Below are 24,874 nucleotides of genomic sequence, written 5' to 3'. Positions count from 1 at the left end.
AACAACCAAAAATCATAACGATTAGACGACTTTTGTGATTTGTTAGGCACAAAATGTGTAGGGTGAATGTTAGGGTTTACGGTTATTACAAGCATGTAAACAGGTTTATTTCCCCTTTTTTATGTCTCTGGAGAACACAGCATTTTTAGTTGCAATAGTGTTACAATGGAATAAATTTAACAAGAATTGTCAATAATATTAACATTGTTGGAACCTAACAAGTCAATTGTGAAATATCTTGTGAAATTCCTATTATGGCTCGGTGAAGTACATAGTGGCTCGGATCCCACTTTGAACTGTAGGTTCAGTCACTATTAGGCTAGCTCTGCTAAAAGTGAACGTATAACAAAAATTCCAATTATGGATCAGACGTCATCAGGCAATTCAAAATCCTCCTCTTTCCCACAAAGATTCTGGGTAAAAATGTAATAGCCGGGAAATGGATTTCTTCAAATTTACAGGAGAAAGTACTAACGGAATTAAGTTTCTGGGTAATTTCGGAAGGTCGTAGAAGTGTTTTCTAGCATTTTTCAATGTATTTGGCCGCTAAATCATGTATTTTACTATAATAATGTCCGTCTTATGCACGAAAGCTGTTTCTTGCATTTCCATCCATGTACTTGAACCGGATGTTGCGAGCATCCGATGACGTAATCCCCGGTAAGTGTTTCCAAACACACAGTTTTTTCACTATATTGCCCAACCTAAAGCAACCTAACCTAACCTTACCGTGATGGTGCGTGGGGCTATCGTGAATGGTTTTTGGGGCTATTCATGGATGGTTATACGATCCAGAATGGTTTTTGGGGCTATGCGGGAATGGTTTTGGGGGCTATTCGTGGATTGTCATCTATCCCGAATGGTTTTTGGGGCTATGCGGGAAATTTTCAGTTAAGAAGGTTGAAACACTGCTTTGCCGTTTGAAACACAACGCTAGTCAAGATTTGCCCGCCATTTTGCGTGTTCAGGAAGCGAGGAAAGAACGAACAATAATTACTCGATATGTCGACAATAGATACTAATTTCGTTTAAAAAAGCGAAATCCCTTGTTAAACAATCTTTCGCAATGCAGAATAGGCAAGTACAAATGTCAACAATTACAGAATAAACGAGTTACAGACATTTCCCGGCTTTGATAGTTTTACCAGATTCTCAATCTCTTCTGTAGGATTATGTTTCGAAGATGATGTCTTTCTCCACTTGTGGTGATGAACATTGGTGAACTGAAAGCCAGAATAAACAACGCGATAGCGACTGTGGATGTCGACATACTGACCCGAACGTGGGGGGAAAAATCGATTATCGTCTTGACATTATCCGTGCGACAAAAGGCGCATACATAGAAGTGTACTGATACAGGACATCAGTTTATTTGTATCTTCCCTAGTTTCTAATTTAGTAATAATTCAAATGTGTCCGACACTTTGTGTACACCCTGTATCAAAAGCATTTTGCCATGTAAAAGTGTCGTCCAAGATGCTTTCCTGCATCTTCGTTGCCCTCAATCGCTTGCGTGCCCAGTCTGCATACGAGCCTTCTCTCCTATGTAATTAACGTCTCGTCGTAATGAAGTGCGACAGCGAAGGGAACGAAGAGAAACGAGCGGCTGTTGACAGACGAAATCACTGACAGCGCCATGTTTTGTCACAAACCGCTTAATTGGACTGTTTGAGCCCATCTTAATTTTCCAATCTTGAGCGTTTTTGCCCGCCTTTTTTGTTTGCGGTTACGTGAAGCGCCACGAATGATTTAGTGGCGAGGCGGTGAACTACACACACGACAAGAAAAAAGGGAAGGTAAGATAATGAGAGAGCCTACAGCCGACATCTCCAAATTTGGTTATCCTTTGATTTACGTAGTATTATGTCGAACTCTTTGATCTGGCATTGGCCGTGATAATCCTCTGTGCCTGTATTGTGTGCACGATTGCTGATCCGTCACTCTCCATTCCTGACAGCGTGATGAGTAAGTTTGTCCTGGCCCAGGTGCTGGATGAAAGAGAAGGTCATTAAATTCGCAGACTGGGTTGGGAATTTTCCGAAACTCCCGCCAGATGTCATCACAGTACGTCCCTCTTAACGGAAAATTTACGCCCACCTTTTCTAAGTTCCCAAAAGAATCTTGACTGAATAACATTGTGCGTTGCGGTAGTCTGCTTCGCGTCTGCGTTATGTACACGCTCCTTTCTGTGAATACTTCATATCTTTGTTTATATTCGTCTCTGATAAAAGCAGCCTGAAATACAATTGCCATTATCTTAATTTATTTTACGAAGAGTTTCTGAAGTTCACCCTTAATTTGTAACTTCGATTAAACCACCTCCGCTGCCTAAGCATATTGTTACGGTACGGGGCTGGAAATAACCAACGCGTAGAGGCACCCCCACAAAAAAAAATCAAATTCAAATAACGTTTTATCTTGTATGCACGTATTGCTTCCATACACACACTGCATATTTAGACTACTCCCGTGGCGGAGTGGTTAGCACATCGCTCTACGGCGCTTGGCGTCCCGGGTTCGAATCCCGGCCTGGGCATGGATGTGTGTGTGTCCATTCATCAATTTCATCATATCATCACTCATCCCCATCTTCGCAAATTAGTCAAAAGTGGCACACAAAATCGAAGTAAAATAAAGCAAATATATCAATCAATCAACACTACAAATTTAGACACAATAATGGGTTTGTCAGCTCACATCACGATCTCGACACCGAACGTTCCAAGTTCGAATCCCGATCTGAGTGTTCTTTCATCAATTCCATCTATTCATATTCATTCTCCTAATCGCGATTATCCAAAAGTTACAAAGAAGAGACGACAAATATGAATACGTGCTTGATGTCATTTTAAGGTTCCCATCAGGTTATTTTCACTAAAATTCGGAACCACTAACTGATTGACTGACTGTGTATTCCTGGTTTGTTGATGTGGGAGTGCAGTTTCCTTACCTCCTATTTGAATGTTTCCTTCTATTGACGTTTTTGTCTCTTGGTTTCATTTCCTCTGCTACTGTCGCTCGAGGTGTTGGTCTTCTTCTAGTTATTTAAAGGCTCACAGTTGTCGGGGGGTTCGATGTGTGAGCTTAAAGATGGCCGCTGTTTCAATTATGTTGTGTTTACATTTCAAATGCTCTTTTCCACTTGCTTGCTTACATTCCATTAATCAGTGTCTCACATCCAAACGAATGTCTTGTAGTCTCGACCCCTTATATGTTTCTTATGAAGAATGAAAAAAGAAACACTTTAATTTCATATTTTCACTAACCAGATCATCTTTATGATTTTTGGTTCGATATATTAATCTTCAGCCTTGCTTTTCGTCCATGTGCTTTGTGCAGTTATATTAAATAACATATTCTAAAATACTTTAACAAGTCTAACACCGCGCTACCACGGCAGGAGTTCTGGATTTGAATCCCGGCCTGGACATATGGGTATTCTTCATGAGTGTCCCGTCCCTTCTTCAATTTCATAACTTGCCTTCATCGTCGCGATTAGCCAAAAGTGGCAGAAAAGCGACGCTAAATAACAAAAATCATTAAAAAATAGGAATTGTAGCTTTCTTGGCGACGTGATTCGAGCGACTGTTCTCGCGTTACCAACCAGGTTAAATTGGAGTTAGGTTCCAACGTTTCGAGGGCATACATATTGCCCTCATCTTCAGAACCGAGAACGCTTGTTCGAAAAATCAATCAAATCAATAAAAAAAAATATAGCTTCCTTATCGAGTCGAGACTTATCAGCATCATATCCCAGGAATGTCATAAACCCTACACAGGTTCACAATTGCCACGAACGAATTTGTAATTACGATAAAGATAATGTATGATCTATCTATAAATACTAAAGTAGATAACCGCTTGATATGTCGGAGTATTTCACATAACTAATTTTTGGTTCAGATAAAATTTAGTTTACCAAAGTCTCGGACGAGACGGAGATTCAATAACTCTTTAAGTCTCGTTTCTGTTTCTAAAAGACTATCTCTACAGTGGCATGCCCAAGGGGGGATTTGTGTGGGTCATACACCCCCCTCGCCCAGTATTCCGAAAAAGAGAATGGAAGAAAATTATGGCCAAATAAGGACTGACTATTACCCCCCCCCCCCCAATGCGAGAAACCTGGGCACGCCACTGCATCTCCGTACCATTTCTTTCTTCCATCCGACATCAAGCTCTTCATGCTTCGCTTCTTTGACGAAAGCATTTTCCTTAGCATTTACGCCATGAACAAAATGCTCCCGTGTAAAGTGAAAAATATTATGGCATTTCAGATGCCATGGCATATTTCATGGCATTTCTCAAGGATAGGATCCATCCTACAGTCCGGCCAAGGAAGACGAAACTACCTGGAAAGAACGATTCCAAACGCGAGAGGGGAAGCAGGGAGAAGCACTCGCCGAACTACCCTGTGGTATTTCGCTTGTGTGGGTTTGCTTGTTGTGTTTATTACAGCTTTCTGTGTTGTGTTTGTGATTTGTGATGGCTCTTACAATTGGCAACAAACCGTTTCGAAGTGGAATGAGGAAAATTGGGACGTTTTGGCCCCTGTTGCACACTGTAAAAAACACCCTCGTTTTGCTAGAAAATGTCACAAGCCATTCAGTTACTACATTTATAATTATAATACCATATACAACAATATTATTATTATTAAATACTATCCTGATTAATGTTGTGTACATTTGTGCTAATTATAATATTTACTAAGAAGATCAATTTAATTGAATTATCTAAAACAAAGCTACTGGTTTACAAACAAGTTTATCTACTGTACTAATGTGACGTGATGAATACTTTCCTGATATGTTCTGTTTGCTGATATAGTATATGACTGGCTTACATAACCCTTACATAATTCGTAAACATCTCCGTATGTATTTTGGCGGCGATGTTACTACGTTGAAACTTCATTGTTGTTTCTACAGTAGAGTTTTTCAAGGAACCCGCTTCCTGTCCAAAGCTCCGTCACCCCTATTTAGCCACTGAACGCGTCCGGTTGGCGCATGCGCACTTCCGTCCATGGTCTAGGCTAAGGCCGTGTCCGGATTGGCAAGCGCTCCCTCCCGTTGCTCTCGCGTGCCGTCGAAGTGACGTCCAAGTCGTCCGAATCTACATGTCCCCTTGTAGTACGGTTGTCACTTTTCCCGCAAGGTGTCAGTCCGAACTTCACCCACCGCGCTCTGGCGCGCAGGCGCATCGCACGGAAGCAGAAGGCAGACGCCAAACAAACATGACAATGATTTCCACCTATTTACTACTCATATTAAAAATGTAACACGCTATTTCATCATTTACAATTTTTCTACATTTAGTATTATTGATAAAATGTTAAAGTATAACTGAGTTTTACATCCTCTAATCAGTAAATGTTGTCTGTACAAAGTGAAAGTTAGAATATGGCTGCCAAGCGCAGCGTCACAGCGAGTTCAAGCGTGCATCTGTCGCGCCTCTCTGCTCTTCCCTCCGACTCCACGTCTGTCGCGAATTCGGACAACGGAGTTTGGCTGAGTCCCCGGATGGAACGGTGCTCTAGGTGACATCTGCTGCCGATTCGGACGCGGCCTAAGGCAGCCAGACAGTATTTCCGTAACATTTTTCGTAGCATAACCAATCAGAACCCACCTCTAAGTCACGAGTGCAGTTGGAATGGCGGCCACGTGAGATGTAAACAATGTATCACTTCACATTTTTAAAACACGATAACTATATTCAACCGGTACATTGCAATCGCAAAAGCTTATCGAAATTTTACATGATTCCATGTAAAGTACCATCTTCTATAAGATTTTTGGAAGCATTTACGTAGTATTAATGCTAGCAAAATGTTAAAGGAAAGGCTTTCGTCTAAAGCGGGCTTAAGTGTTGAAGAACAGAGAACATAAGCCTCTTGGAATATTAATCAGTAGTGCTGTCGCTGCGTAACTTGCAGCTTTGGGATGCGATAGGACTGAATTCTCCGCATTGGCAAACGAAGTTAACTCCCTGGGCGTCTTCGTGATCACCGGAAAAGAAAAAAAAGGGTTCTTCTGGTGCACCACCCATCAGGGACTGTCGCAGTCCTCGAACAGAAATTTCCCGCTTGTTTTTCACATGTCACGCGAGATTTAGCCGAACAAAACGCGCCGCGTCGCATCCTCGTTATCCTCGCTTAGTGTTTCTAAAGAGCAGAATGGAGAACGAGAGAAAAACTTGGAGGTTGGGTCGACTGGGCTGAAAGGGCTCGAGACGTGATGGGGGAGAGCAAGAAACGTTCGAAAATTCCTACGGGGGGGGGGGGGAGAGATCGTAACGTTTCTTCAAAGAAGGAAAAAAAAAAACGAACCTCTCCTCGTCGTGAAAGATGCTGTCTCATCTGGGCGAGGTGGTCGTTTTACAGATGCTCTGCTTCTCATCAGCTGATCGGGTAGCTCCGTTCCCGACTCCTGTTTTGATGGAACAAGTCGTGCCGTGGAGGCACCTGACGAGAAGGTTGCCTCCACCCTTCTCAAGTCTACGGTCTCTCCCTCACGAGAAATCCCAGAGGGGCATCGGACCAGATAACTTTGGATTTACGGGTAATTTTAATGCGGTATGTGCGGACCTGGAAAAGTTAGCTGATCTCTGCTGGTAGAATCAGGATTTTGGCTCGTATGCCTGTATTTGCCCCGATAACTTACGAATAAACTTTGAATGTTGTCCGGTTACAGTGAAATTTTTGCAGGTTGAAAAATTCAAGCACTTGCACTGCAGTGGACAAAGAATTCTTTCTGATCTTAATGTCTTCTTAACGTATATCATCATACATATTTCTAGCTCGTGGTCATTCCATGTCAGAACGCCAGGGGAAAGAAAAACATACTCATTCTCTCAGGTCCCGAAAGCACCGATATAAATTTCTCGGCGAGAAAAACTCGAGAAGAATATAATATTCACCAATTCTGGTAATGGAATTGGAAGGTACTGTATCTAGCTAAAATATTTTTTTACAACATTACAGATTCGATGATATGGATTTCTATTTTTTTAAAAAAATAGTCTGCGGTTTCCGCATGGTAGTGTAGGGGTCAGGAATGACGCAGGCTCTCGAATTCACTTTGAAAAAACATGCTCTCACCTTCGCGGTTGGCTTCAAAATTTGTAATATTTTCAAAAATTTTGATTTTTGACCCTGGACTGATATGTGCGGGTCTGACCTATGATGAGCGTTGAAAATAGATATCCATGGACATCCATGTAGAGTGAAGTGTACAAGGGCCTTGTTATTTAAGCATTTTGGTTTTATTAACCGCAAACATCATTTTACACAATCCGTGCTTTCAGCTTTCACGTTACCGACATGTTACCAATCAACAAAACAGAATATACCCTGACAACGTGCAAGTTGTCTTCTTCTTAACAGTGTAATATAAACCTATCAACCTACAACATTTGTGTTCTCAAAATTGTGTCCCGTTTTGGAAATGAGATAATGAATGAAACGTGTAACTCATTTTCCAGAATCTGAAATGTTGCTAAATGCTACTACTCGGTAACGGGTAGTGAAATTATTACACTAAATCATCACGAACCAGCTGTGGCTTACTGTATCATATATTTGTTGACTCCGAAACTACTTCAGCTAAAACTTTTAAATAGTAGCTTGTCGAAACTTGATTGGTTCGTCGAGCTACCAGTGGCTGTCGGCAATTGGTGTCAAGTGGCGTGGAGATTTCGCAGTTCCTATAACATCTTGATAGATACATGACAGCTCTCAGCACATGGTCAACGATTCCTACGCTGACCCAGAATGTCGAAATCAGGTCCATCTGTCTGAGCCAGTCAGCAATCGACGACACGTGCATAAAAAGGCTTGTGACAGCAGTCCATTGGTAACAACTTGATGACGAGAGCTCGAATGTCGATGATCTAAGAATGTTTCGTAATAACGTTAAATGATCGGGGAAAATTATATTTTCTTTGCATATAAGTATTACAATGGGTGGGTGGTCTATAAGCATTAATTTTTAATAAGTTACCAAAGCTTGTAAAAGTGCTAAAATTATTCGACACAAGTGGATGTTTAAGGTTTAAACTAGGGATGACAAGGGGAAGAGATAAGCGTTGGTGTCTGTAGAATTTTGAGATCAGATCGAGAAGCTCTCTCCGTAAAGATCGAGACGAGAACCAGACAGACCTCTCGAGACTTGACGAGACTGAGGACGAGAGAGACCTTGTAAAACCGTGACTCCGTGTCCAAGATTCTCGGTATCTTTGGAGACCGTGTAAAGGTATTGAACATTTTGGATAAATGGAGTTCGCTTTTCAACCTTGCACATGTAAATTTTCTCAAGGGGCTCTTTATCCCCCCTCCCCAAATTTTTAAACTTTACGCTAACTTTTTATACAAGATGATTTTCTCTCGTGTACTTTGAAGGGTGCAAAATGGCCGTATGTGTCGACGAACCGAAAACTTTTAATTCATTCCAAATTTACCTTACTATGCTATTTTTTCGGAACAAGCGAATCTACCTGTTTGGAAATTACAAACTTAATTCGTTAGTGGCAACTTTGAACCTGTGAAGATTGGTTGCATACACTGAGGATAAAATTCCGTTTAACGAGGGATCGTAGCGTCGAAACGGGACATCAAACTAAAAAGAACGTGATTGAGAAAAGTTGTTTGCCTTAATAACCTCCATATGCTGTGAAAGTTTGTCCATTGATACGTTGTATATGCTGTTTATTACGCAGGTATATTTCGGGACGAGACCGAGATAGACACGTCTCGAAGCCATCCCTAGTTTAAACTACTGTGACTATGGCAGGGGTACTCAAACATTTTCTTTTCAAAGCGTCCTTAGTGTTTCAAGATTTTTCCGTGGCGTCCAAGTCAGAATGTAGACCTATATAATACTTACAAAGCTCAGTTAATATAGTTAGGTTGCTTGTATTAAGTTAAAGAATAAACACATTTCAAATTGAGAAACTTTTTTGTGTGAAAAGTACTAAATAAGCACATATTTAGATTGATGAGATGGTCCAATTCTAAAACCATGTGTAGACTAACAGGTAAGTGTCATTTCAGTGAAAATATTGGAACATTTCGCGGCGCCCCTGTAGGCCAGTCGCGGTGCACACTTTGGGAACCACTGGGTTAGGGGGTAAAAAATATTTATTACATTTTGTAACGAGTCGTCGATTCATTTTTGTCTGTTATTATCTGCGACACACCAAGCAACTCCTCTCTCTCTTTCTTTCTTTCTCTCTCTTTCTCTCTCTCTTTCTCTCTCTCTCTATTTCTCTCTCTCTATTTCTCTCTCTCCTTCTCTCTCTCTCTCTCTTTCTCTATCTCTCCCTCTATGTCTCTCTCTTTCTCTTTCTCTCTTTCTCTATCTCTCCCTCTATGTCTCTCTCTTTCTCTTTCTCTCTTTCTCTATCTCTCCCTCTATGTCTCTCTCTTTCTCTTTCTCTCTCTCTCTATCTCTCTCTCTTTCTCTCTCGCTCTTTCTCTCTCTCTCTCTCTATCTCTCTCTCTCTCTCTCTCTCTCTATCTCTCTCTCTCTCTCTCTCTCTCTATCTCTCTCTCTTTCTCTCTCGCTCTTTCTCTCTCTCTCTCTCTCTCTATCTCTCTCTCTCTCTCTCTCTCTCTCTATCTCTCTCTCTCTCTCTCTCTCTCTGCATTAATGTTTCCTTTCTACAGCTTTTGGAAGAAGCAAATGCTATATCCAAAATGCACCAAGAAACCAGGAAGGGGCAATTACTCGTATGCAGTTAAGAATCCTTAACAAAAAATGATGAAAATGCAACGAACCGCAAAAAACTAAAAACCGCAAACTATAAACAAAGGAAAATGAAATAGTTTTATGCTTATCGATTGAAAGATTCCGAAAACAACAACTGCCGAGCCTGGTGGTGACAAGTCAAATAGCAACGAGAATATGGTCACGCCATCGTCGCTGTGCCGCCAGAAGCCCTGAGAATTTTCCTTTTAGGTCTTTAGTTCTCGGAAGCCGCACGCGACAGACGTTCAGTTTATTTCTAGAAGTCTGATTTCCCGGCGTATATCGGATTTTCAAGTGTCTTTTTTTTTTTCTCTCCCGAAAGACGTTGCATTCTCTCCCCCTTTCCTCGAGTACTCCCGCAAGGAAGTTCTCTCCAAACCTTCAAACTCGAGGAAATAAATATCTTCCCTCTGCCCTCGTCTTTTTGTAAATTTTTCGGGAAAAGTGCCTGGGGAGGAGGACATAAAAGAAGGAAGCGATCCTTCACGGCGAAGACCCAGACAAGAGGAACGGAGAGAAGAAAAAGAATGATAAAGTAGGTGTTAAATCAAAATAGATCTTTCGGTTGACAGATTGAATGTCTTGTTAGCTCGTTCCCTTCCCCAACAGAAATAGCCCCGGCTTCCTCCAAGAGGACTCTCCGCACATGCAGCCGTATTACGCTGAAGGACTGTGTTTTGAGTGTGTGACGCTTTTGGTGGAGGAACTCTACAGACTGCTGGATCTTAAGAGACTAACTCGTGAATGGGTTTCTTTGCACAGCATACCAACTAGCGTGCGCCGTCGCTTTTGTTTCACTGCCTTTCAAGAGAACCCACTTTCGTATTCAGGCGATGCATTTCTATGCTTTCTTGCTATTGAAAAATCAATTCAGACCCTCTGGATCACAATCTTGCATTTGAATCCCCGCAACTCCAAGCAAGTTTGGCTCAGTTTATACCTAAAACAGACAAAATACTGTCGTATAATAAGAAAATAAAACATATCACTGACTACGAAAGTAGAAGCCATAAATAACCCTTCACGAAATTTTTTGGCATGCCACCGCTCCATAGATGACACGAGGAACGCATTGGCCAAAAAAACATAAGTGAAGAACGAAACAAAATGAAACCTTTTCTTAAAGAGGATGAAGTAAGGAAATTGGGAGAAAAATGCTACAGCAGTTTGAAAGTACATGTTGAAGTAATCAAGTACCTAATTATGACAAAAATATACATTAAGTGTTCTGGTCCAGACATAAATAAAAAATAAATGGTGAAGCCTTTTTATAACGAGGCTCTGGTCACTGGACTCAGCCCGTATATAGTCCTCTGTCTATTCTTTATTCAAATTATTTATTTGCGTGAGCGAGGTTCAGCCTGAGGCTGTTCTGTTCTGTTGGTGACTATATACGCGTCCTTTCATAATTTCATCTTAACACAATTCATCCTCATCGTCGCGATCAGCCACAAGTGGAAGAAAAGCTATATAAAATAACGAATTCAATCAAACTTTGTCATAAGAAGTATGTATGCTTAAAATTAAAACGGCAGTTTCACGCGGTAGCCATATTGATGACGTCGTATTTGTTCCCCCCTGGATTTATATTAGTGCAACCTATATAATATTAATATACATATAATAATATATTAGCTTAGCTTTGTCTATTAGATAAAACTATAAACAAGGAAAATAAGTGCGTTCGACCACACAGATACGAATATCGTTGCCCAGGGCGTTTCGTATTTCAGGGTAAATACGGTTTATAGGTTGAAATGTAGATTTTTGAAATTTCTTGAACATCAACATCACGTTCGTTTTAATTTATTTAAGACAAGTGTTGAACTGTTATTTAATTGTACTTAGCTCTTCCAATATATGTATGTTTACGTTCAAGAATGTACCGCACAAAGACAAATATTTGAATGTGTATTTTATGTATCAGTGGTTAGTAAGTGTTACGAATAAGCGCAAGGGGCATTCATCAGATTACTCATTGTCTCATGTATGTAGAGTATGGTAGATAATTGCGACTTGTTTTTATTTCAGGTATCTCTACAAGAACAGAATGCGAGAGATTGAAAGCAAAGTGTTTCAGGGACTTCCAAAGCTCGAACAATTGTAAGTTCATTTTTATTACTTAAACGGTATTTACTGATTTTTAACCTGCATGGGCAAAAATAAAAAAAATACTCTTGTATTCAATATATTTTAGTATGTTTTTAATATTTTGTTATATTCCTGCCCACTATCTGCATTATAAATATTTGTTTGGGTTAAATAATTCCCTGTTCGTTTGTCACGTTACATGGTGCATACTAATATTGCCAAAAAAAAAAAAAAAAACATTCCAAAGACTTGTGTATGTAATTTTAATATTTGTAACATGAATAAGGTAAAAGATAGTACTGTGTGATCGTTATAACGTTGTGATTTGTTTACAGAACAAATCTGACCTGGTAACATTACTAAGTTTTCTTTTTCAGAGAAGTGGTATTGTTTGTAATGTATCCATTAATAATTTTGGCAAAACTAAAACATGAGAAGCTTCTTTGGTTTTCAGTCCAAACATTCCATGGTTTGTATCTACATTCACTCTGAGTGCAGCTTATTAATACTTTAATAAGTAATTCCAGGTTCTACTATTTACTCTTAGTATTATATACTGCAGTCAACGCCAAAGATGATAATAGGCAAATTGTCCATCGCTATTTTATGTCTTTTTTAAAAAAATTATTATTCTACATCCTGTGTTGTTTTGAGAAATTGAATTCTGCTGATGCGAAACAGATGTCCTTTACTTATTAACGTTTTTATTTCAATTTATCATCATCACATTGTGGAAAACAGACGTACGATTCGGATAGGGACTCGTTGGCAAAGATTTATCGGATTGTTAAAAGTATCTAAAGAGAAATCAAATGCATGCATAAGTAGTGAAACTGCGAGTAAGATGGATTTCGAGCATCATTACGGCAAGAATGCGAGTACAGTTGCAACAAAATTGTGTTGTAACTTAGGCATCCGTATGTATGTGTGTGTATCTGAACTACAAGCAACTTTTCTTCAGATGAAGTGCAATTAAACTACACCAACTTATCACTTCTGCTCATATTTTATGCATAGCCTATATTCAGAGCAAGTCTAAGAGTGGCGTAGATCCATCTGTCATCTCGTTTCCTCGGCAGATGTCGCCCGTAGCAGTTTACCTTGCGTTAAATGCACTCTACAGGAAGAGTTCACAGGCGAAGCATCTTGGAAGAGACTCAAGTGTTCATTTTGTCAGCGCCGAGACAGACGCTGCCTGTTCGACTGGAACAGTTATTAGCTTTCGTTGTCCTGCCGTCGTTTTTTGTTTTCCTGGCGGAAAGGTGTGGCGGCAGAGGGGTTGGCATTCGGCCAAATGAGATCGTACATGTATGGGACACAATGGATATCTCTAGTGAGGTCGTTTCACAGACTACCAAACTATTCTACCTGAATAGGCAGAAATTTCCATTTTTAGGAAATAAATTATCTGAAACCGTCCCAACTTTTTATAGGCCCAACTCGGGAAATATTTATACACGACCGTTAAAATAAAAGTAAATGTATGTTATTTTATTTAAATACAGAAGTAAATGTATGTATTAACATAAGTATGTAAAGAACGAAAATCGCATATTTCTGGTTATTTGCTTCGTGTTACGTACTTACTATTGTTTTTAAACAATTAAATAATAAAGGAAGATTAACAACATAACCTCTTGAACAATTCAAATTTCAGTTGCAAATTTGTGTCAGGTTTCCTCGATAGCGCACAGCTTGTAAGCAAATTATTCCGGGTTTGTTTTTCTATGAAGTAATTCGGACACCACTAAATCGTAGATCAAGTCCAGTGAGCCTACGTTATCATAAAGTGGTCTTGAAATTAGTTTTTTTTTGGGGGGGGGGACAAACCCTGTTGCACTTCTTTTGTTTTATTGTTACTCGGGTATTTATTTTTAAGCTCTCTTCCCCGCATTCGCCTGAGAATTTTCCTTAACAAGCAACGTTTCCACATTTGAGGGGTATTTTTTCTTAGACTTGCCAACACTGCGCCAAAAAAAAAAAAAACATTTGGAAAGGAGACAGGAGAGAATTACTGATTATACGAGAGCGAGGGGCATCTAGTGTGCTCAATTTGGAGAGCACGTGCTGCAGTAAATAACATTAAAAACTTAAAATCTGTCTTCTACCGTGGAGTGTAGTGCCACAATCACTGACTCTTGATCTGTTGGGAATTATCTTCAAGTATTTTCGATGTTTGTCGCCGTATACGGGTGAGGAGGAGGGGGGGAGCTCCATTTATTTGTTTTCCAGCAGCACGCGTTCAACGGATTCCTAGTGTGGATAGTGAAACAACGGAACATTAAAAGCGAACCAGTGGCGTAGGTTCCTTTCAAGCTACAGGGGCAAAGCCTTAAAAACAAAAAACAAAAAGTAGTTTCTATTGAGCAAACCTTATACAGGGTGTTTCCGAGTTGATGATACAAACTTTCAGGGGTGATGGAGAAGGGCACGTGTATCAATTTGAGATAAGGAACCCTGATCCGGAAACGTCTTAGTCGAAAGTTATAAGCGAAAATCGGTGTATGAAGATGTGATACTTTTATTACCTGCACAAGTTTCACAAGCTGTTCCGTGGCAAGCTTGGTCACCTGATCTGACCCACTTGATCTCTTCTTGTGGGGTCATGTGAAAAGTTTTGTGTACGAGACACCTGTCGAGACTGAAGAGGATCCCCTGGCAAGAATTCTCGCTGCCTGTGACATGTTCGAAAGACCCCGGGGTTGTTCCAACGGGTACGCTAGAACTTTGTGCGACGATGTCATGCCTGCAGCGAAGCTGGGGGACGCCACTTTGAACAACTGTTGTGAATGTAGCAGCTTGTGGAACTTGTGCAGGTAATAAAAGTATTACATCTTCATACACAGATTTTCGCTTATAACTTTCGACTAAGTCGTTTCCGGACCAGGGTTCCTAATCTCAAATTGATACATGTGCCCTTCTCCATCATCCCTGAAAGTTTGTATCATCAGCCCCGAAACACCCTGTATTTCTCTTGATTTAAAATTCAATAATTTTTATGGGCAAAAATAGCAAAACATTTTGTTTAGAAAAATATACAAAATACTAATCATGTTAAACGGTAAATAGTGTCATTATCATTGAACTGTAAATAAACATGGCAGCTGATATTTTGCAAACCATCATTTTTTTAAAAAAATGCCAAAATTCAGCTACAAAGACTATAAAAATATTTTAAGTTACAATTATAGAGTACATCCAGAATGTTTTATTTGTACTGAAAGAAAAGTTTTTAAAGTTTTTGTAGTTTCATTAACACACTCGACAAATATTTTCATAGTAGGTTCATATATACAGTATCAGAAACAGAAAAATGTATATTTACATACATATTTTTTATTTGCTTTAATCAAACTCTTCAAATATTTTCCAGGGCCGTTTACTAGAAAAAGCCTTTCTGTAAAGAGCATGTATCTGTGTGTATGGTTCCAAAAAACACAAACAATTTTAGGCGTGTTTTTTTTAAAAAAAATTATTAAAAAAACGATTTAAATTAAAAATCATCAAATATTTTTTTCAAATGAAAATTATGATTTTTATCCACACTGACAGGTATATAACAAATCGTTTGAGAAGTGTTTTTATAGATGGTACTACTACAAAAAAATCTTATCGGCACTCCTTATTTATGTGTCAATAAGCTAAGGAATGCAAAGCATTGCTATTAGCTGAAGAGTCTAGTCTCTGATCTCCATATCCAGAAAGTATAAGACGAGATGAAAATTGTAAGCGGTCATTGATGCTAAAAACTAAATTTGCTTTTAAATTTTGAACACCAAGAATGCTGCTGCTAAGCTATGGAGAACTATGAAGTTCAATGTACTTTTATATTTAAAGTGTGAACATCGAAAACAAAACAAAAAATGCAACTTCAAGAGTCTTGATGTTACACGCTATAGCTGAACATGTTTGTGTTGAAAATCTCACCTAAGCAGCAAATAGGGCGCCATTGTAGCGAAGGATCCAAGTAAACTGTTGTTCTTTTTTATACAGCGGTCCGACCATGGAAATGGTAGCAGGAAATCTTGCGCGATAAACCAAGAATCTGACAGATACTAATGCCATCTGCATTCAGCACACTGTGTGGCCTCCTCGTGACGGATAGGGAGGGCAGCTCGAACAGAGAGTAGGCTGAATCACCCCCCTGATAGGCCTAAACATGATCAATCAACTTCAACACAGTTCCAGCGTATCCACTTCAACATTCAGTATTCAAGGCACAAGGCTGGAGATTCCATCTTAAGTAGTTGGCGAATGAGAGTACACTCTTGTTTTACTAGAACATGTTGAGCATGAGTTTCTGTCATTTTTATCCATCGGAAGCAAGGAAGTAATACGTGAGAACTGAATGAAAATTCAGTTTGCTGTTTGAAACATTTGGAAACTTTTCGCATACTCGTAGGCAGGGTGGATACAAATCATGATTTTTATTTTTAAAAAATCATTTTTGTAGATTTTTATATTTAAATCAATTTTTTTTTAAAAAAAAAACACGCTGAAAATTGCTGGTGTGGCTTTGGCACCGTACGTATAGATATGTATTGTTTCATAGAAAGACTTTTTTTTTTTTGTGTGTTTGTTGAGTGTGTTAATGAAACTACAATACTCGTACATAATTTCAGTAACTTTTCTTCCAGTGAAAAAAAATATTCTGTATGTACAGTCATGGAAAAAAGTTCTTCCCCATAAGGCTTTAATAGGAGCAAGTAATGCAGGAGGGTAGGCAACACATATTGCACCCTTCGATGATCGGGTGATTTTGCCTGTCTTAACACCGAGAAATGTGTTCCACGCGAAGGTCAACATGGCAGGAAAGCAAAGAGGGTCACGTGACTATTGGTTACGTGGAGTGTTGTGCTTCTCCACGTCCCCAGTTCTTGATCCACATTGCAGAAAAAGTAGAGCTGCATGCAATATATGAAAATAGGTTGTTTTCAACTACACGCTTAATTATGATTTTCCCAATTGTAAATCTATCAGACGTGTTTCCCTATTTAGTCGGGACAGTCTTTTACTTTGAATTCCTGTTTGTCATAGGCGTAACTTGACGGGAGCAGAAAGGGCATTTGTAACCCCCCCCCCCAAAATCAGGTTTCTTAAAGCTGCTAAAATAGGAATTAAATACTATGATTTGACGCGTCCAAAAAAAGTATTATATTGAAAGATTGTTCCCAAATACGTAGATAGCAATTTAATACTTTGAAAGTGTCTCAGATTTGTTTATTATGTCACATCTTAGTGTGGCACAGGTCTACTACAAAAGTGGAATTTCGTAACAGAAATATGAACCCACTCCTTTTATTTCGTAGCCGATTTCATCTTGAAACTGAAATTAAGAATATTAGTTAACGATGTCATTGGTAAACAATAAAAAAATGTGTTAGACCCAATTCTTTAATACCTTATCATAATCTTTGTCGCAAGTTTAAATTTTGTTGTAAGTCCACTTTATGCAAAAAAAAAAAAAAAAGGTAAAGTTCTCACCTGTGCTTAGCGCTACGCCATGAAATCGTATAGGGGGTGTGGGGGTAACGCCCCACACTTTCTTGATTCGTTCGTGAGTGGGGGTGATGTGATCAGCATCACGCCGCCCCACACTTTCTTGATTCGTTCGTGAGTGTGGGTGATGTGATCAGCCTCCACGCCCCTGACCGCCTTTAACCCCAGGGTTTCCCCCAGGTACCCATGTCATTCGACGCTGGGTGGGCGCCGGGGTCGCTTCCAACGTTAGAAAAGTTCCCGGGCTTGAACCGGCCGGGGATCGAACCCGGGGCCTATAGCATGGTAGTCAGACGCGTTACCGACTGAGTCACCGGCACAGATAGACTAATCTGAAATGCATACAGTTTAAAGTGGGATCCGAACCACTATGTGCGATCACCTGGTATCGTACCCGAGACCCCTTGATTACAAGGCCTTACCACTACGCCATCAGTGAGGCGCACACAATCTTTGTATTTCGACCTTTTTAAACCTATATGTATCATATAAGAGGTTGTTTAACGTTGCTATGCCTCTATGGATTATATTTAGCCAGTATTCGAGCACATAGCGTCAGGTTTCATAGAATATAAGCTTCTCTTCCATGTTTATGGTTTCCTGTCTGCAGTAGAAAAACTGGCAGGTTCCCATTGCTTTTCTTTCAATAGTCTTCCAATGGTTGCATATCATATCACTCAAATTTGATCCATTCGTTGCGAACACAATCCCCGATGGCGGAGTGGGATCGTGGGCGCCTTGTAATTAAGGGATCCCGGGTTCGATACTCGGTGGAGGAACATAGTGGTTCGGATCCCCCTTTAAACTGTAGGTCCATTCACGATTAGCCTAACAGGACATAAAGTGGACTTAAGACACCAAATCAAGCAACCAACACAATCCCGTTATTGTCCAGATTATCGAATCCAGAACCTTCGTCGCGAATAACATAAGCAGGAAGACAACGTGAAATAACCGAACAGAAACAGAACCTAAAACCTACATCGGATAGATTGGATGAAGTCGACGATACAGCACGGGTTCTGAAATGAAAAAGAATACGAAAGTTGAAGGACCTCTATACGCACCCACTTTTCCTCCACTCAATGGGGAAGATATCCTTCTAGCTGAGAAGCCTTTACGTAGGAGTGCCCTGAGGGAACTTCAAGGCCACGACGATAAAGTGTTCTACGTGCAATGACGGGACCAAATCATACGTCAGATAGCTGTGTTCCTCCTTATTTCGTACGCCAGTGATAACTGGAACACGTGACCTCGTCTTTGGTAGAGCAGAAGCCTGCTTGCTTGCCACCACCCTTTAGTTCAGTGACCTTCGCCCGTAGTCAGCAAGAGTGAATGACTCACCAGATACTTGTTGTCTGTGAGGCTACACAAGAATAGATATTTCGTTAGTGGCTGTAAGTATTGTTTCATCTGCAGTAATATCAGTTAACATTTCAATAGTTTCCTAATGGTTACGTTAGTGATAAACATGTAAATTAGTTCTCGAGAGTGAACGTTTTATCTATTTGAACGGGGGATTTTTATACAGCCTGCATGTATTATTTTTTCCTGAAACAAGAAGAAATTCGAAGACGCAAAAAGAGTTGTATAAGAGTAGTTAACAAAAGGAAAAAAGAAGAAGAAAACGAAAATGTAAATGCTGAAATAAATTATGGTAGAGATCGAGTGAATAACATTTTGTCATGGGGCCTCCTCGATGGCGTAGTGATAACGTCGTCGCCTTGTAATCAGTGGATCCCGGGTTTGATACACGGTGGATGCACATAGTGGTTAGTATCCCACTTTAAACTGAAGGTCGAGTCCAGATTAGCATATCTGTGCACCAAACCAAAACTAAGAAAGAAATTGTCACAGTGTAAGAAAATTTCATGTTCAACCAGATACGAAACAAAAGGGAATAATATATTGCAGGTTGGAGTTCACATCTGTAGCATCTAACCAGCACAATTATGAATCGCAACATACCGTATCAGATCCATTTTTATTATACATGTATGATAATATAAGGGAAGTAGAGGAAAGAGAAAACCAAGCGAAACACGGACGCCTTCTCCAGAATTTCAAATCTCGTTACGTAAGGTTCTGGGTTGGAGTCCCGAACAGGCATGACTTTCTTGTTCTTGCCCTTTTATCTGCTTCATTTCATCATAATTCATCGTTATGGTTTACCTGCAGGGAAAGAATAATGACAATAATTGCCAATACAAAGCCAATGACAAACAGAACAACTGGATTACGGAGGTGCCAAGAAGAAACGAGACTTGACAGTTTCTCCGTCTCTCGGTTTGTCGAATTGAAAATTGCTCTCCCGTTCTCGGTCTCGATTAGTTAAATATAGAAATCGAAAATGTATGTGAATGAATATACATGTATTTTATATATTCCGGTTTTGTAGGAGATTTCGTGAGAGATGAAGTAAGTACTCTTCCATCGTATTTATTTTTATAATTTTTATTCCCTGTTCGATGATCGCGACGATAAGGACGAGTGACCATTACATGAAATTGATGACGAAATAGTCAAACACCCCCGACAAGGACGGTACTCAAACCCGGGAACTTTGGCGACGATATCGAATGTCAATCACTTAATGAGCTTGACCACCGAGCCTGCTTAATGTTGTTTCTGTCAGGTAATTCGTAATAACTATAATTTGCTTCATAATTTATCTTATTGTTGTGATTAACCTGAATTCAAAGAATTAGTTGAAAGGCAAAAATGCAAGATTGAATGTCTCTGCTGTTACTTCGTGCCGAATAATATGACGTGGTATTATGATATGAATTTATTAATCATATAATATGCCTATTCATTCCATTGATTGATCCCAATTGAGCACACAAAATATGCTATAATGTCCACTCCATGGAGGAGTGGTTAGCACAGCGCGCTACGATGCCATGGGTCCCTGGTTAGAATCTCGACTTGGGCGTGGGTGTCCTTGGTAAGTGTCTCTTCATCAATTTCATCATAGCATCACTCATCTTCATCGTCGCTATTTGCCAAAAGTGAAAGAATAGCAAATCAAAATAACAAACATCCAATCAAATCGAACATCTCTACCGATTTAATTCTATACGGTACCGAATTCCCACTTTATTACTGCATCTTAAGTCATTTTACAGCATCTCAATTGTTTTCCGATTCGAAAACATTTGGAATGTTGTTTTGTGCAGTTGATTGTGCATTGTTTCGTTGTTTGGATTGTTTAATTAACGTCGCATTAATTAGTTTTAGACCAATCGTGACGGGGGAAGCAAGAGCACAAAGGAAGCGAAAAAGACAAGGAAGAGACCACGGCTTTCTTTAAAGATAGCATCCCGTGAATACAACTCAAGTGACTGCAGAATATTATGAATAAAATTTATTTCGCTTTTTCCTTTTATTTCTATTTCAGTTATTTTACTTCGCTTTTCTTCTACCACTCGCGTTACTCGTGTCGGTGAGGAAGAATTATAAACTCGTGAAATGGACGATGGTACAAAAAAAATATATGCCTCTCCCACGGTTCGAAACTGTCAGTACAAAATATTGTCTTATTTTTAAAATTTACGGGCAAATATGGTTTGTCAGGTAGCAATTTTCGCTTATCTCTTTCTCAAGGGGTTCCATTGCCTCTCTGATGTCGTAGTGGTAACGTCTTCGCCATGTAATGAAAGGCTTCCGAATTCAATACCAAATAGAGAGGATTTGGTTCGGATCCCATTTTAATCTGTAGGTCCAGTGCATGAACTGGACTTAAACAATTAACGTGTGGCATGTGGTCTGTGATGAGAACCATCATTTCAGCGAACCTTCTTGACAATGACTCTAATATCACTTGAAAGAATAGTATTCCTTACGAGTAGCTTCGTCAAGAAACCAGTTCCTGAAATTTTCTTCTGGAGGCATCGTAGCACCCAGCTGTTTGTTGTGGCTGGGGCACGAGTCATGTGACTCATGCTATCAAAGCTCAATCCTTCCCGAGAACTCAGAATCACCAGGCAAACTTAAGCGAATATTTTGTTATTTGGGTTGCATAAACAACAGGCTTAAGACGTTACGAAATTCTACGTCCCGTGGCCCAGGTATTTTTTTCTAAGACTGTACTCTATAATTGTAACTAAAAATAACTGATTAAATCAATCCACGTTGCTCGTAGGTAAAGCGAAGGGTCTGAGTACGTGAATTCGTCTGTATAGATAAGAGATGACAGAACTTTATCACATTTGTGTAAAAGACACAGTTCCACAAGAATGCACATTTTAAAAGGTATCAAATTGGAAGTCAGGGAGTATATTTGTAATAATTACAATGTCTTGCATTAAAACTGGTTTGGAAAAAAATAATGCAGTTACCCTTCATTGTATGCAAGCAAGTCCCACGTAAACTCGAGCTTCGATTGTTAAGGCTTCGCTGGACCTTTGGCCTATGCCAGCCAAGCTGTTTTTAAAAAAAATCCTGTCCTTTCAAAAACAGATATATTCTAAATTCTGAACAATTCCATCTGTGTAGAATTTCTTCTGGAGCATTCACATGAATTTTCGTGTAGTTTGCTTTCGCTGTTGTCTTGAGATATGTGATGGAAAATAGGCTTATGTAGCTACGAAACTATTGCGAACATCTACAGCTAACCACATGAAAGTTTATGGGAATGATCTAGAAGGAATTCTAAGTAGATTAAATTTTCCAAAGTGGAATATCGTAGCGGTTTTTCGCGAGGAGAGGAATTTTCGGAAAACACTTGGCTAGCACAGAACAAAGGTCCAATTCACACGTCACATTGTTCACTCGTTCACTTACGCGGCAGCACCCTTACAAATCTTATGTAATTTATTTTCAATACACACGCTTTGATGTTACGAATTATGGTTCATTAGAAATACACCTTTCCTCTCTCTCTATCTCTCCAATCCTAAATACCTCAAAGTTACGTCAAGAGTCACGTATCCCAACATTAGAAATAGTCGAAAGGCCCTCCTGTTATACACGTACCTTGCAGCCTTGCCTTGCTTTTTAAGCTCAACCAAGAGTCAAGTGCTGCCAGCACATGTTACATTTTATCTTCGCCTTGCCTTTCGTAAAATTCACTTTCTGTGCTTAGGTAGCGAGGAACACAACGTCATTAGCCACTGCGCAAAGGGATGGTTGCATTAATTAATCTCTTATGAGGCATCCTTTGGGTTTGCCGATGAGTGTAATGAAGGTAGAGAACATTGTGATTGTCTTGGGAGATAAGGGATAGGGCAATCACGCGATGGGCGCAACTGGTCGGAAGGAAAAGAAAGAAGTAAGAAAGACGAATGGTGGAATGTGACAAGTTTTTTTCTCAGCTGCTGAAGGTGTACGCAGGAAGAAACCTGTCAAACTCTCAAGATAAAATCAGTGCTACTTTTCCCACTTGGGCACAGCTTGAGCGTCCCGTGATTTAGTAGGGCGCTAAATTTTGTTTACCCACAAAAAAGTTTATCTTTAAAAGTGGAATATCAACACTGCACTGAAAGGGTTCATGCCTACAAGACAACAGGTAAAAGCTTGAAAACAACTAATTAAGTATGTACACACATGAAGATAATGAATTAGGTAATTTTCAATAGCTTAACCTAGATTCGTTCATGTGTATAAAGAAGTACACCCAAAGAAAGATATCTGTGATAAGATTCAGGCAGTGTTGCCAACTAGACACAAAGTGTCTATTATGGTGCACTCAAAATATAGTCAGGAGAGATGAGGGAAATCACACCCCACACCTCTGGGTGCTGATTTTTGTCATTGTAATTTATATAATCCCGATCATGACTAGTTACTAGGATTTCCTTCACACAGGAATTTTTTCAAATAGCACACTGAATATTGACTAGTTGGAACTGGACCTACAGTTTAAATTAAGATTGAACTATTTGAAAACTTATGCTATATAATTTCCTCCCGAGGAAAATATGCGACTAGTGGTCAGGATTAAAGAACTCGAAAGGGATATTACTGGATCCTATAGAGAGTAATAGTATTCTCGCTTGCCGCTTAATCGAAGTAAGTGAAAAAAAAGTTTTACGAGAAATTCAAACATGACAGAGAGAGAGAGAGAGAGAGAGAGAGAGAAGAGACGCGAGATCAAGAATATGAGTTCCTTACGTGTCGGTTCTATTCAAAAGCCGAATTGATCATTTCGTCCCATGTATCGTTCATTTAGTTCTTTTCATTGCTCTGATTGCCACATCCCCTCTGCAATTGGTGACGTAAATATTTTGATATTTCGATGCTGCCTCTGCGTTCTTAAGTGATATTTTTAAGAGCTGAGTTATGTACAGTCACGGACACTTCTGGATAGTAACGATCTTGAAAGCAGTTGGTATCGTTACAATCCAGAAGTGTACGTGACTGTACAAGAAAGCTGTATTGAATAAGACATACATACACACACCGTGACAAATATCTGTTAGAAAATAAACTGTTTCACGTACAGATGTGCGAAAATTCTGTACATTTTAGCAGGTTTATCTTATGCTTATATTTGTTCTATTCCATTGTGCTGTTCAAATCTCAATTATATCCTGCACAATCTCATTATTTTCTTCCTCCCAAGAGCTTGGTTCCAGAGACGACACTAGCGTCATCTACCAGCAGGCTATAAGTTATTTCTTTTGACAGCTGCATGTTCCCGTAGCTAGAGGAATTTCATTACTTTTCCAATAACGCACGCGGGCGAAGCGAATACCATCTACATCTTGACGACAGCTACGTACTTCCCTGGCAGTTGAACCTTCCTCGCGAGGCAAGAAGGATTTTCATTCTTCACTTGTTTTTCTTTCCAGGTATCTGCATTACAATGACCTTGAAGGGATTCATGCTGATACGTTTACCAATTTGCCAGCCTTAGATCGCCTGTAAGTAAGACATGCCGAGATTCTTCAGTTCCTGTAGTCATAAATGTTATTTGTGTTATAATATGTGTCTGTGTTTCGAGGTGGAAAAAAGCTTGATCTGAATAATTCAATGTGTGTCTTCTTGTGCCCATTTTCAGATACCTCCATTACAACAAGATCGAAAAATTATCGCCGGGCATTTTTACCGATTTGAAGACTCTCGAACGACTGTAAGTAACGCGCATGCGCGCTACGGTGTTGTTTGGTTGTAGTGCACTGATAGTAGAGTGGGATCCTTTTTTTTTAAGTTTGTTTTTTCGCTTGGTTTATCTTCATGCACCTTCTGGGTTGCTTCTATATGTTGTACACATTTGTAGTAGATAGAGTTGGGTAAGTTGCTCGAGAAAAGTAACTTTTAATTTGCTTCCAAAAGTGACGCGGTGACGTTCTTTTAGGCAATAACTGATTTTCTCACCTTTCTTCATATCACTAGCGCATATAAAACTCAACCCCGTACCAGTGTTCTATTTGGAAAATTTCCAGCGGTGGGAACATTTCACTAACTACTCCTGAAGCATCGGGATTCACCTCATCACCCCTTCGAATACTACCCTGCCCACAACTACCCCTCCTCCTTTATACAGAAATATTCAAAATTCTAACACAATTAAACTACGTAAATAATATTTCCCTTAC

At 39.6% G+C, this 24,874-nt stretch overlaps 1 protein-coding gene across 4 annotated transcripts in view; it reads left to right on the top strand.

Moving 5' to 3' along the window:
• Positions 1-24,874, top strand: part of Pxn (Peroxidasin) — a 490,196-nt gene that overhangs the window by 337,755 nt on the left and 127,567 nt on the right. For 2 of the 4 annotated variants that reach the window (XM_083135735.1, XM_083135733.1), the window contains exons 4-5: positions 11,775-11,846; positions 24,337-24,408. In XM_083135735.1, the coding sequence (XP_082991861.1) occupies positions 11,775-11,846; positions 24,337-24,408 (144 nt within the window). Of the gene's footprint in view, positions 1-11,774; positions 11,847-24,127; positions 24,200-24,336; positions 24,409-24,874 lie in introns of all 4 variants that reach the window. The other 2 variants (XM_083135736.1, XM_083135734.1) reach the window with 1 other exon arrangement.

Source organism: Lepisma saccharinum, chromosome 14 (assembly GCF_977018435.1).
Source record: "Lepisma saccharinum chromosome 14, izLepSacc3.1, whole genome shotgun sequence".
NCBI lineage: Eukaryota > Metazoa > Arthropoda > Insecta > Zygentoma > Lepismatidae > Lepisma > Lepisma saccharinum.
The sequence above is the reverse complement of the archived record's forward strand: the minus strand, read 5'-3'. Positions and strand labels throughout refer to the sequence as shown.